Below are 14,175 nucleotides of genomic sequence, written 5' to 3'. Positions count from 1 at the left end.
CTCAGCACTTCTGCCACACCCGGAAGTTCTGGGGGGAATAAGACCAGGGACACCCGGAGTGCTTCCGGGTGCATAGCCGGCACTTCCGCCACACCAGGGAGTGCCAGCCGGTGCTCATTGGGAGGCACCTGGAGCTCGTTCGGGTGATTATAAAAGGGGCCACCTCCCTCCATTCGATGGCTGGATTCGGGAGGAAGAAAGACGGAGCTCGGGAGGAGAGGAGTGGAGGAGGACCTAGAGAGGAAGGTATTGTGACAGGCCTGGACTTTGGGGGTGACAATGGGGTGTGTGCTGTGTTTCACTTGTAAATATTTAACGATGTCTACCTGTCTGTGTCCGGACTGCTTACCACAATATATACAGATATAGATATATATACAACACAACCAATGTCAATATCTGAACAAATGTATTCAAACCAATGTATATATTCAAATTGTTGTATCTGAACCAATATATATTTAACCAATTTATACATTTATGAAGCAGTTTTTTTTTTCCAGAACAGTGCCTCATAAGGTATTTAACATATATTTCTAGAGGAAGTTGTGATTAAAATTACATTTTCTAATATTATGAAGCAATGCTGATCTAGTGTAAAGAATTTTTGATTGTAACTAGCCAATCATTTCTCACCTAGGCTTTTTTTTTTTTTTTTTTTATTATATTTTTATTTTATTAATTTTCATTGTAATCATTCCATACAAATAGATTAATTTATAACCCAACAAAATTGAAGACAAATCAAACCCCACCCGAGGCTTTTTACTTACCAGTTTAGAAGTAGAATTCTTGATAGCAGCAAGGCATTGGTATCCAGAACATATACTCTATAAAGAAAGACATTTGAAAAAATAGTTATTAAAATATTTTAAGAGAATTTTGTCATTTCCTAAACAGGGCAGTTATAACAGGTGAATTTAATGTGTAATAAATATCACCGTATTAAACTGTTTATCACAACATTTTCATTTAGACTTTGGTTTTTCGTCTTGTGGCTTACTTGTTAGCCCACACATAGGTGGGCTTCATAAAAAGAGATATGGCGTTAAATGGCAAATAAACAGAAAATACTAAAATGCTGAATAATGAAGAAAAAAAGGTGAACTGTAGATGGAGTACTGGTATGTACACCATAATCTTTCAGCATTATGAAGGATTTGGGGAAAATCATATAAACAACTGGTAGCAAAAAGTATTGTATTGATATGTAAAGTAATACATGAAATGCTGTTTCAAGAGTTTTCTATTTGTGGATTAATTTCAAGGTTAACATAAGCAAATCATTTTCTTTATCCTTCTATATGTTTAAAGTGATTTTTAAAAAATCAGTGAGTAAGGAATTCAATTTTTCCGCAGCAAAGTATATTGAAGTTTATTTTACTCTCATCATAAAAAATAACTTCACAGTTACTATCTTACAGTAAAATCTTACCACTGAACTTGCCCAATGTGGAACTTTACAATAAACTGCATATGAATTTAGATTTCCCAGAATTGCACCAAATACAATGTGGTTTATTCCGATCATGATCTGCACTACCTGCAAGAAAGCAAACATTTTCAGTTTTTAAATGTGATGCATTAGACTAACAAATAAATAGTAATGATAGCAATATGAAACCCATCCTTTGAGCATGGCAACTTGTTAGCATCCTATCAACTTTAACCCTTCAAAAAAAGTTATATTTTACCTGAGGAAAGGTTTTAGCTCACAATATCAGTTTTAAAAATGTGTAATTAACCAAGCAGGTTGACTTTAGCACAACATGCTACAACAATCAATATATTCATTTCAATGTACACTGTTTGTATGTACTGCATTGTCATTCATTTTTGGTAGTCATTTATTTTATAAGAGGGATGTGGAGTGTGTGAACTTATCCTAGCAACTATCTTCGTATTGGACTACATTTCATTGCAGAGTACACTATTGTATACTATCCTTTTTTCATCTTTTATTGAATTTATTAAAAGCATGTAATGTTCAATACAATCAAGTCAAACTTGACAAAACTAAATTCAATTTAACCCCCACCCATGAGAAAGAGAAGAAGACCAACAGGCAGAGTAAAACTTTGAGAGTAGTAAAGAGGGAAAAGAGTCCTTCTCCCCAATATAAATGCCTATTCTAAAATGTTATTGATTAGATCCTGCCAGGTTTTTAAAAAGTTTTGAACAGATCCTCTAAGTCAGTGCTCCGCAACCGGTGTGCCACGGCACACTGGTGTGCCTTGAGCCGATACAGGTGTGACGCGGTCAAATAAGACAATTTTCTAACTAAATAATATTTCAACGGTCCTCCTTAGAAACACAATAACGAGAATACGTGCATTGAAATATTCGCGTAAATAGCCTTTTAAAGGTTTCATAATTTTATGTGTGATTTCTCTGAAATAATAAATCCCATCGCCTGGCACCTACGACGTAGGCCCTACATAGTCGCCAGACAACTCCGTAGTATGCTTTGATAGGCAGAGCGCTCCGTGCCCTCACCTAGATTCAATTCAAGCCGACGTATTAGTCGTGCTACGACGCATTCACTTATCTTGCGACAGTAGTTATCATTCATTACTATTAGTTGTGTTGCTGAATTGTGTATGGTTAACGTTCTTCGTGTGATTCATATTTAGTTTTATACCCCTTTAAATATGGATAAATTTTTACGTGGAAAAGATTCGTCTTCACGTACAGATAATGAAGAACCCAGCACAAGTGTTGCAAAAAAACAAAGAAGATTGTGAAAAGGAAGTACAACGAAGACTACATTCGATATGGATTCTCGTTGTGTGGTGACGAAACGGCTCCAAAGCCACAATGAAGCATTTGCGGCGATCAGCTATCAAACGAGGCAATGGCACCCAGTAAACTAAATCGCCATCTAAATTCAAACCATCCCAGTTACGCCAAAAAAAGACAAACAACTCTTATGTTAATTAAAAATGATAAGCGGTCATGCTTAAAAGATCTTGACCAAGAACTTCGGGTTGCGCTGTCAAATATTGAGCCGAATATAAAACTTTTGTGTTCATTGAAACAAGCGCAGGTATCACATTAATCAGTCATTATGTTATAATAATTATTAAGATTGCATAAAAGTAATATAGTATAGTTTTTATGTATGTATACTTATAATAAATGTATACTTATAACAAAAAATGAAAATTTATTGTAAAATTTGTGTATTAAATTAGTATCTATATATCAGTGGCGTAGCTGGAGTTCATGTTGTTCGGGGCGGTGAAAAATTTGATGCCCCAAAGCTGAAAAAAAAAAAAAGGAAACTACCGTAATTTGGACGCCCCTAAATAGCTGGCGCTCGGAGCGGACCGCCAATAACCCCCCCACCCCCCCGCACCAACCACGCCACTGCTATATATTTTGGCTTTTGATGTGTCGCGGAATTCTAGGAAGAACTTTGGTGTGTCGTAGGTGAGAAAAGGTTGCGGAGCACTGCTCTAAGTGAGAATTAGATTTTTTTTCCAAATCATCTGTATATATTGATATTTTCTGTTCAAGTCCTTCTCTGAAAATCCTATTTATCTCTGATGCATTTCGAAAGTGAACAGCCAACGGCTCAATGGCAAATGCAAATAGCAATGGTGACAAAGGGTATCCTTGTCTATTACTGCATTCTGCCTTGAAGTAGTCTAAAATAATGTTGTTAATACAAACTGAAGCTTCTGGACTGGTATACAGCAGTTTGATCTAAGCACATATGTTTGGGCCAAACCCAAATTTATGCAATGTGATGAATAGGTAGTCCCGTTCAACCATATCAAATGCTTTTTCTGCATACAAACATAATAAGACCTTCAGAGTGTTAAACTTTATAGGTGAATATATTACATTAAATAGGTGTTGAAGATTGGAAGCTAAGTGTCTACCTTTAATATATCTGGTTTGGTCTTGTGATATTACCAAATGGAGCACTTTCTCAATCCTTCTAGCTACAACTTTGGAGAGTGCCTTAACATCATTATTCAGTAGTGAGAATGGTCTGTATGATGCAAATTGAAATAAGTCCTTATTTTTCATAGGGACAATGGTAACTAATACTTGCCGAAAAGTTTGACGTAGAATTTTATTGTCTCTGGCTTCTATAGATGTTGCTTATAAATGGGGAGCTAACTTAATTGAAAATTATTTATAAAATTCAGCAGGGTAGCCATCAGGACCTGGGGCCTCATGTATAATGCTGTGCGTAGAATTCACACTATAACATGGCGTATGGACAAAAGCGGAAATGTTCATATGCACAAAAAAATCCAGATGCATAAATCTGTGTGAATGCTAACTTCCACGTTCTTCCGCTACATAAATCCCGGTCAGCGTGAAAAGTAATGCACATGCATGCGCCTGCTGTCCCGCCTCAACTTCTCCCAGAATTACGCCTCTTTGAATATGCAACTCAATATAAATAGCCCTTAAGCTCAGCCTTCTGTGAAAAGACAATGACAAAAGCTCAGGGGAAAATAGAAGAATTTCAGTGAATACCAAGTGGAGGCAAGGAAAAACTTACTATTTGTTGGTTTAAACAGTGATATAATCAACAAAAGAAAGTTGATCAAGTGACAGAGTGTTGGAGAAATTCGAAAGCTCAAGTTCACAAAGTCGCACAGTGCCCAAAATAAAAAAGAAGTTGTCAGATATCAAAGTTGCCATGAAAAGGCGAGTCATAGCCCACCGTCTGAGTGTCATATGAAAGCTTATAGGCACACAGTGGGAAAAAAGCATGAAATGTCAACTTTAATCTCAAAATTTCCACTTTAATTATATAGTTTATTTTGTCATTAAAGTAGATATCATAAACTATATCTTAAAATCAATTAATTTACTAGTTTCTCAAATCCCATCATAACTAAATGTATATGTGCTCTATGTGTGTGAATCACTACGTGTTTTTTAAACGGGCTTTCTCTTCCTCCGACAGGACACAGAATACATTACATTCGTGATATTACATCTCTCTGAATAATTAAAATACTGAGATGTATACTTGATATCATGATGATAGGAGTTAAAGCATGTTATTAAACATGGGAACACGGTGTCGCAGTAATTGTTCCTGCCTTACACAAGATGCTTGCGCCACCATGCGCGACCTTCAATGAAATAATTTATTGCAGCACTACTGTCTCTTTCAAACGTACTAACCCCCAATTCCTGTCCTTACTTTTCTTTCTCCAAATACCTATGGTATAGCGGGTCCACAGCTCTCAGAAAAGGCCAGTTTTAAATAAATAATCACAGCGCTCGCAGCTTAGCGAAGGGGCGTGGTGGATGTGTGGCTGCAGCAGTTCTCAGGGCGATTTGCGGTGTGGGCGTTTCTCACCTAAGTGCACAGGTGAGAGACTGCCCGTATCCGTGATTGTTCCTGGAGCTGCTATGCCCTCTCCATATATAGAAGTGCGAGTTGGCTAGGAAGGGGAGAAGAAAAAGAAAGGAAAGAGAGAAAGAAAGACTGAGGTTGCTGGAGAGCACGAAGCAGGGGAGAGAGAGAGAGAGACAGAGAGAGCCAATGCGGGAGAGCGAGCGAGCGAGTGTAGGCTTGCATTGCAGTTGTACGGGAAGCCTAGGTGTTGGGCCGACACCCGGGAGTAGTAGTAGTAGTCGCTCCCGCTGAGTGATCATGTAGCAGGAGTGACCAGTGAAGTAGGACGACTGGCCGCGTAAGGCCAGGAAGACAGCGGGAGTTGGGAGGCTTGGTGTGAAGTCCTTGATGTAAGCGACCTGGTCATCAACAAAACCAAGTCTCGGGCCTGGGATGAGTGCGCAACCGAAGCCAGGATTGGAAGGACTCCAGACCGGTCGAGAGGAGTGAAGGTCAGCTGCAGAGAGAGCGTCTCGCCTGCTGCAGGGCCCAAACAGGAGAAGCAGGTGAGACGCTAGGGTAAAAGAAGCACCGGGCTCTGAATTGTATTTTAAAGGACTGCTTCCAGCGTTATTTTAACCTCGTTTTTAAGAAGATATTTTTTCTTGTGTTTTAACCTCCACTCTTCAATAAATAAATAATCCATTAAAACAAACGTGAAGACTATTTTGGAGACACTGCACTTTATTTATTTGAACACTGACACTTTTTCACCATCCCCTTGCTATGTTGTTGCCTCACTGCTTAGCTCATCGGTAGCATGACCGATGGTGACAGGTTCAAGAGCTCCCGAACAGCAGATGGGAGCATGGAGTCGAACCCGCATTGTCACAATACCCAATTGCCACATAATCAGCTCTGTAATAGATTTTAAGTCATCTGTAAGCTTAGAACGCAGATTCTTCAAAACTTTTAAGGAACATTGAAATATGTTCGTAGTACATGTTTAATCATTCTATCCATCTATCCTTCCAGTGTTGCGCCAACCCCGGCAAGAATACAGCACGAGGCAGGAACAATCCGTGAACAGAGCGCCTCCTTCTCGCTATCGTTGTGGCACCGTGTCCTCACATGTTTAATTATTAACAATATAGATTATTTAAATGATGTTAAAATTTTATCTGTATAATATAATAAATATATTTTCCTGCATTTCATCTTAAAAATTATATTGTCATCATATGTAAATACATGCTTTATAAAGTGGCTCAGGTTGTGCAATATTATAACCATATCGCAAGTTTACAGTGAGGTAATTTTACTTATAAGTACAAAGTAATTTCACTGATTAACCCTCAGCCTCCTTGGTTTTCAATTTACTTTTGTAGGAGAGATATAAGATAATCTGTCCTCTTAAAAAATACCTTCAGTGTTTCCCAGTGTATTTTTGCAGAAATCTCTGAAGATGCATTTGTCTCTAAAAAAGAATCAATTTGCTTGGATGTAAATTCTGTACAGTTTGTGACAGATAATAATAGAGGGTTAAGAGGCAGCTATGAGATGAGTGTGTGGGGCATTGTGATTTGAGCGCCATGATCAGGGGGACATGGTCGGATATAACAATAGCATCATACTTGAAAGATTTTATCATGGACAAGAAATTGTTATCTATAAAGAAATAATCAATTCTTGAGTAACAATAATGTACTAGTGAGAAGAAGGAATATGCTCTTAAGTATGGATTAGGAAATCTCCATGGGTCTGATAAATTATGATTAATTAAAAACTATGTGATTATTTTAGCAGTGTTAGATGTTATCACCCCTGTAGTTATAATAATAATTTTATGAGTGTTCAAGTTGGGAATAGATGCAAATACGTTTTTTATGAAGTCTCTGTCATGCACATTGGGTGCGTAGATATTTATCAAAATCACTTTACAATTAAATAAATTACCCATCACCATCACATATCGCGCTTCATGATCAGATACTTTATCTGATACTGCAAATGAAATTGTTCTATGAATTAAGATTCCCACACCTGTAGTTTTCTTTGTATAGCTGGAGTGGAATATTAGGGCAAGTCCAATCTCTTTGCAATCAAAACTGATCCTTGCTGAGTGAGTCTCCTGTATAAATACTATCTTTGTATTTAGACCTGTTAAGTAAGAGAATAATTTCTTCACTCTTTAACTTGTAATTGAGACCTTCGACATTCCAGCTCACAAAGTTCACTGTTTGGTAAGAGAGTGATTGCTTCTGAACATTTGCTTTGGTTCATTTTATGGTCTTAAATTAAGGTTGTACATTATTCCATTATGAAAGATTTAACCTTAATTACAAATATTTCCAGGAGTTATGGCTATAACGCCTATTGTGTTGGCACGTACAATTGTGGAGATAAAAAGGATCGATCAGAAATAGCTTACTTAATTGGCTGTATTCTTGGGTTTCAGATATGCTTAAAAAGCATCCTTGGGGTCCACAGTATATAAAAAATGATTTAATGACATATTACATAAATGGATTTTGGAAAGCACAAAAATTCAACTGAGTTCAAGAAAGGTTGTATATGTCATGGAAAAAAAAATTTAGATGAAAGTTATTTCAATACTGAAAAATGTTCAACCAAAACATTGGTTTCTCTATTTTTTTTTTTCTTTGATAGAATAGAAGTAACATTCACTTACTGCTTAGTAATAAAATATCACTTACCCCAAGTGCTAGTGGCTGACCTTTAAGAAATAACTGGAATCCTGGTGATAGCTCAAATGTTTCAGGGGTATACATCTCCTATTTTTTTGTAAAGAAAATTCATTACCATGTGCAATAAAGAATAACAGCATTAAGAACATGTTTAAGTTAACAGATCATTCAGTCTGCTCTAGGTATACTAATTAATTGCCTTACTGTCCAATTTGCCTTACTTCTGCATTCAAATAATTTGTTTGTGATGTGTCCCATACCTCAGATGTTTCACATGTAAACAAAATAAAAGGTACTCATAATCAACCTTAGTTTCAGCCTTCACAATAATATCTCTGTAAAAATTCTTGTAGTTCACATTTCCTTAGGATGAGTACATTCAGCTCCTTCTAACTTTTTTTTCAGACAATTACCTCCTCTGTCAATTTCTTTTCTAGCATTGTTATGTTTTTATATAGTATAGAAACTAAATACACACAACAGTACTCCATGTGTAGTATCACTAAAGAAATAAGCACAACCTCTCTTGACATAGAGCATGCTATACTTTTAAAATTGACAGTGTCCTGTCTAGATGTGATTTGTTAACTTGGTGAGCACTCTCAAGTAATTTTACATCTCTAAAATGTGTAATAGTAGGTTTTGGCTTTCCTTCCTTCTTTATCTATAATTATTTTTTCTTTTGCCACATATTCACGCCCACATTTTAATTTTGTCTTAATCTACCTATAATAATTATGTGCTAAAATTAAGTAAAAATGATTTCATTATATTAAAATATATATTTATATAAAGTATATATTTATATAAAGTATACATATATATATAGAGAGAGAGAAAGATAGAGAGAGAGTCACACACACACACACACACGAGTAGGGAGCAGCCAAAGGCCCGATTGAGAGCAGAAGAACAAAAGATGGGAGACTTTTTCCCTTCCTTAACAGAAAAAAGTAAGGTTAAAGAACATACCTTGGGATCAGTTACATTCACTCATCCTTTTTGCATACTGGGAAGTACCACAAGCCTCAATGGGATTTTCCGCTTTTGAATTGTTATATGTGCAACAACCCTGGGGTATTTTGGACATACTAAAAGAGGGGTGGGAAAGAGAGGCTCTCCCATCTACTAATATTTTAGAATATATCGCACAGTTACACAATAGATTTGGAAAGATTCGACCTATACTAAAAGGACACATTGATAAGGCTCATTCAGCTCAAGCTTGAAATTACAATAGGAACACCTCCTTCCAGGATTTCCTCCCGGGGGATCATGTGATGGTGCTCATAGTCATTTTCCTTTAAAGAACTGCTGGCTCATTGGCAAGGTCCTTATGAGATTATAGAAAGAAAAAGACCCATTGATTATTTGGTTAAACATCTGAATCATCATCCGAGTAAGCATGTTTATCATGTCTATTTGTTGAAACCGTCGAAGGACAGGGAGGCAGACCTCCTCTCTGGTCAATACCACTCCCTTTTCTCACTAAAAACATCTCTTAATCTTGGTCCGAATTTGACCCAACAACAAAGACAGGAGCTGGAACCTGCTATCCTGTCTGTCCGGGAAGTGGTTAGCGAGCTACGTGGTCGAACTTTGCTGATTTAGTATGACATTGTTACAGATCCCGGGATGATCGTCAGGGAGCACCCCATCACCTCCTGGAGGCAAAACAAGCTGAAGTGGAGTTAGAGATCAGATTGATGGTGGACCTAGATGTAATCGAAGAGAGCCACAGCCCTTGGTCTAGTTCTATCATCTTGGTCCCTAAGTTCGATGGGAGCTGGAGGTTCTGTAACAACTTCCGATGTCTCAATCAGGTCTCCAAATTTTGTGCGTACCTGATGCAACGAGTAAATGTGCTCCTTGAGAGGCTACAAAATGTACAATATCTCACTACTCTTGACATGACAAAGGGATACTGGCAAATTCTCTTAGCGGACTCCGCAAAAGAGAAAACTGCCTTCAGCACCCCTAGTGGACACTGACAGTATAAGGTACTCCCATTTGGATTGCACGGGATTCCACTGACCTTCCAACATCTGGCAGATAGTATGCTAAAACCACACATTTCATATAGTGCCACCTACTTGAATGACATTGTCATTTATTCTGGCACATGGGAAGAACACTTGTTTCACGTTTATACAATTTTGTTGACATTAGCTAAAGCCGGACTGCATATCAGCACGATGAAATGTTTCTTTCAGGTGAACGAAGCCAAATATTTAGGTTATCTGGTGGGCAGGGGAACAGTTAGACCATAGTGTTCTAAAGTTGATGCCATTTTGAACTGGCCCCGTCCAATTACCAAGTGGCATGTGCAAGCTTTTCTTGGATTAGCGAGCTACTACCGCCAGTTTGTACCTCATTTTTCAGAAAGAGCTACACCTTTAATTGATCTTACAAAGAAAAGAGCCCCTTTCAATGTGGCTGAACTGACATTTTGTGACTTAAAAGATGCCCTTCAACATCTATATTGAAAATTCCTGATTTCTCTTCTTCCTATATTCTCCAGACTGATGCTTCAGACATAGGTCTTGGTGTTGTGTTGAACCAGAGTATTGATGGTGTTGAACACCCCGTGATGTACAGTACCTGAGCTGGAAACTGCTTGACCAGGAGACCAAGTATGCAGCGGTAGAATGGTAGAATTGGCGATCAAATGGGCCTTGCCTCCACTGCTGTACTATCTGTTGGGTTGGGAATTCAAACTGATTAAGGATCATGCTGCTCTTTAGTGGATGCCCGTTCATAAGGAGTCAAATCCAAAGGTCACCAGTTGGTTTTTGGACTTGCAGTCCTATAGGTTAAAGGTCGTTTATCACAGAAGTACTCTCTAGGCTAACACTGATGCCATTTCTCATTTTTTCGACCTCCCAGTTCGGGCTGCCCAACCCAATGGATCTGAGCTGAGGAGGGGTCGTGTCACACATGTGCAAGTATGGGGTCAGCCAAATTGCCCGATTGAGCATGAAAGAACAAAAGATGGGGAATTGGAACAGAGTATTAATGCCTTTTTCCTTTCCTCAACAGAAAAATAGAAGATTAAAGAACATACTTGATGTAAAGCATACGTGGTAAAGTCCGTTCTGGCTTCCTCTGATGACTGCACTTCCAGCACCCTTTCCAAAGATATCACTTCCGGTTCCAGTTGATGACTTCACTTCTAGTCCCTTACCAATGACTTAATTTCTGGCTCCAGATTATTCTCACCGTCTCACCATCAACGTCACTTCCATCAAGATTCATTTCTTGTTTCCTGTTTGTTAATCATTTCCTGTCATGTATATATAAAAGACCCGCAAAGCATTGTTTTGGTTGTCAAATGTCTGTGTTACTCATCTTTGACTGCAATATCATTTTTTTATGACTTCTCGGATCCACCTCTGTTTGTTTATTATCATATACATATCTACAGTATACTGCACTGTAACTCTTAATCCTGAAATGGGTTTGCCTTGACACTAGCTGCTTAAAATACAGTACAAAATGGTTGATTGTAACAACAGCTCTGCAGTCCAGCACATACTGTAAGAACTACACTTCAATTTGAAATGTTGACAATATTTTTAGTAAAACCTGACACCTAACTACTATATTTTAGCTTACAGTTATCTTAAACCTATAAGATGAATTAAAAACACAGAGAACAAACATTACAAATAAACTAAAGCATAACCTGCTGCCTGTTTGAACAAAAATCTTCTTTAAGCTACCCAAATTGATTTTTAGATAAATGTGTTACTATTGACTTATTGAACAATTGTGAACTGTCATCATAAAGTTTTTTGAAAGTTGAATAACTGACACACATTTTGAACTGAGAGAAGAAAGAGCATCCCACAATAAATACCTACTTGATAGAACATTGATAGCCTTAGCATTTCATTACAGCAATGTAAGGTTGCTGGGGGAATTTCCAAAAATGTAGACAAATTGAGCAATGACCCAATGACTTAAAAATTTCATATAAAACTCAGGGGTTGTCCCTCTTCCTTGAACACTCTTATTTTTTTTAAATGTCTACATAATGGTGCATGTGAATAGCAAAATGGGTCACGATATAATACTTATTAGCAATGCTCCTGATCTTTTAAGGATTCCTATTTTTAACAAATGATAGTTCTATGAGGTTTTCTTATCTGTTAAATCAATTTTTGGCAAGACTTCTACAATATATGTGAAAAGCTGTTCTGTTGTTCCCATCTAGCACATTATACACACTGGTCTTAAATGATAAACTAACAATTAAACTTTAATACTTATGGCAGACATGGAGCAGCATACTGATATGACAACATTGTCTCATGTGAAATATTATACAGGTCACACCAGGAGAAATATGAGCTGTTTTAATGAATAATAAATTTACTGTATTTTACCCTATAAATTCAAGTCTATAATATAAGTATTTATTTCATAATTATCTAGTATGAGTGAATTATCTAGTAAATATGATTTTACATTTAATCTAAAAATACAATAAATGAGCACATATAATTTAATTCCAAAAACTGAATAAAGCATATTCTTACCTGCTGCAGCACTTGGAGATGTAAACAAGTCGTGTTGCCGCTGATGCTCTCCAGAGTCTTGTTCAGCTGAGGGGAATTTAACACGTGTAAAGGGAGGGCAGAAAAGAATCCAAGGGAAACAGGAAAAAGAAAAAGGCTGTTACTACCATTAACCTTTTCATTCCCTTCTTATTTGCAGCAAATGTGAAGAATTGCCACATTTTTCAGTTCATAGCACATATTCCTCTTGTATGTTTTGCTTGTTTTCAACTCAGAAACTAATCCAGCTTTTTTTCTAATGTGTTACGGTGTGTTTTCTTTAAGAATGGCAATAGAAACAAAGAACAAAAGCAATGGAAACATAAGAATGCATACTAGTATCAAGTATCCCATTAAGTATATAAGATCATGAGAATGTTGTGTTGAATTTTACTAGGTTCTTTCCAAGTCAATATTTAATAAAAGTGTTTTAAAACATTGGCCAATGAAATTAAAACATTTTATGGGTGGCCTGGTGGAGTAATGAGAAGTACTGCACCTTCGGTTACAGATAATGTGAGAAGTCATTTTACGTGTGAGGTGCACACGTCCTTCACATGTCTGCATAGGTTTTTGTCCAGCATCACTAAGATGTGCATGTTAGGTCCAAACTAGCTCTGTGTGGGTGTAGGGATGAGTAGTGTTCTATCCAGAGCTGGTTTCTACCTTGTGCTCAGTGTTGCCAGGATAGACCCTGATTAACTAGGTTTCATGAAAATATGTTCTGCTATCTCCTTGACCATGTTTAGGCTTAGGAAATTATATAGTATGCTTTTTCCATTTAATGAGATACCTTTAAGAAGTGTGTTTAAAAAACTGGGAGAAAAAATCCTCAGAATGATGAACTTTCCTTTGTTTTGTTCAAACATTATTTTATATATTGCCTTTTTTATGGCAAACATGAATCCAATAACCTTACAGTCATTAACATAATACAAATATTTCTAAAATTCTACAGTTCAGTTTTAAGGTGTAAGTGATTGCCCCACTGTCACACAGAGTAACTTACAAGAATTAAGCTGGTTACCCCCATTTTTGTTTTCCTTAATTACTTTTAATTTTAGAAACCATACAATGCATGTCACGATGACACAGAACTCAGGTAACCAGAGTGTGATTTCCATTTCTGTTCCTGACAATGTGGTGTATTCCCATCATGTGTCTGTTTTTTTTTTTTTTTTTTTTTTTTTTGTGGTACTTTACTTTCCTCAATTATCCATTATTCTTGCAAGATGTAATGTTAATTACTGAGTATAATTTGGTCTGGCATGACTAAGTATGCCCTAAATGGACTTCATCCTGACTTGTGACAAATGTTGCCTGAAGAAGCTTTTACTCCATGGGAACCTGAAATAGAAAAAGCATGCAAAACCATTTTCTTACCTAATACTGGTGGATCTAATTTTAGAAAATAAATTTCTTGTCATTTTTGATTCCTAAAATAAATCAAACAACAATGTTTGCTAATTGAGTTTATTATGAAATAGATGACATACTCAGTGTTAGTATCCATCCATTTTCCAACTCGCTGAATCCGAACACAGGGTCACGGGTGTCTGCTGGAGCCAATCCCAGCCAACACAGGGCACAAGGC

At 37.1% G+C, this 14,175-nt stretch overlaps 1 protein-coding gene across 1 annotated transcript in view; it reads right to left on the bottom strand.

Moving 5' to 3' along the window:
• The window catches only part of LOC114645288 (membrane-spanning 4-domains subfamily A member 15-like), a 23,466-nt gene extending 12,142 nt beyond the window's left edge, over positions 1–11,324 (bottom strand). Inside the window, exons 1-4 of the mRNA XM_028793156.2 lie at positions 11,087–11,324; positions 8,032–8,109; positions 1,436–1,543; positions 774–830 (exon numbers count right to left, since the gene is read on the bottom strand). Of these exons, the coding sequence (XP_028648989.1) occupies positions 774–830; positions 1,436–1,543; positions 8,032–8,106 (240 nt within the window). The 5' untranslated portion in view covers positions 8,107–8,109; positions 11,087–11,324. The remainder of the gene's footprint in view (positions 1–773; positions 831–1,435; positions 1,544–8,031; positions 8,110–11,086) is intronic.
• Between the last annotated feature and the right edge of the window lie 2,851 nt (positions 11,325–14,175).

Source organism: Erpetoichthys calabaricus, chromosome 2 (genome assembly GCF_900747795.2).
Source record: "Erpetoichthys calabaricus chromosome 2, fErpCal1.3, whole genome shotgun sequence".
Lineage (NCBI taxonomy): Eukaryota > Metazoa > Chordata > Cladistia > Polypteriformes > Polypteridae > Erpetoichthys > Erpetoichthys calabaricus.
The sequence above is the reverse complement of the archived record's forward strand: the minus strand, read 5'-3'. Positions and strand labels throughout refer to the sequence as shown.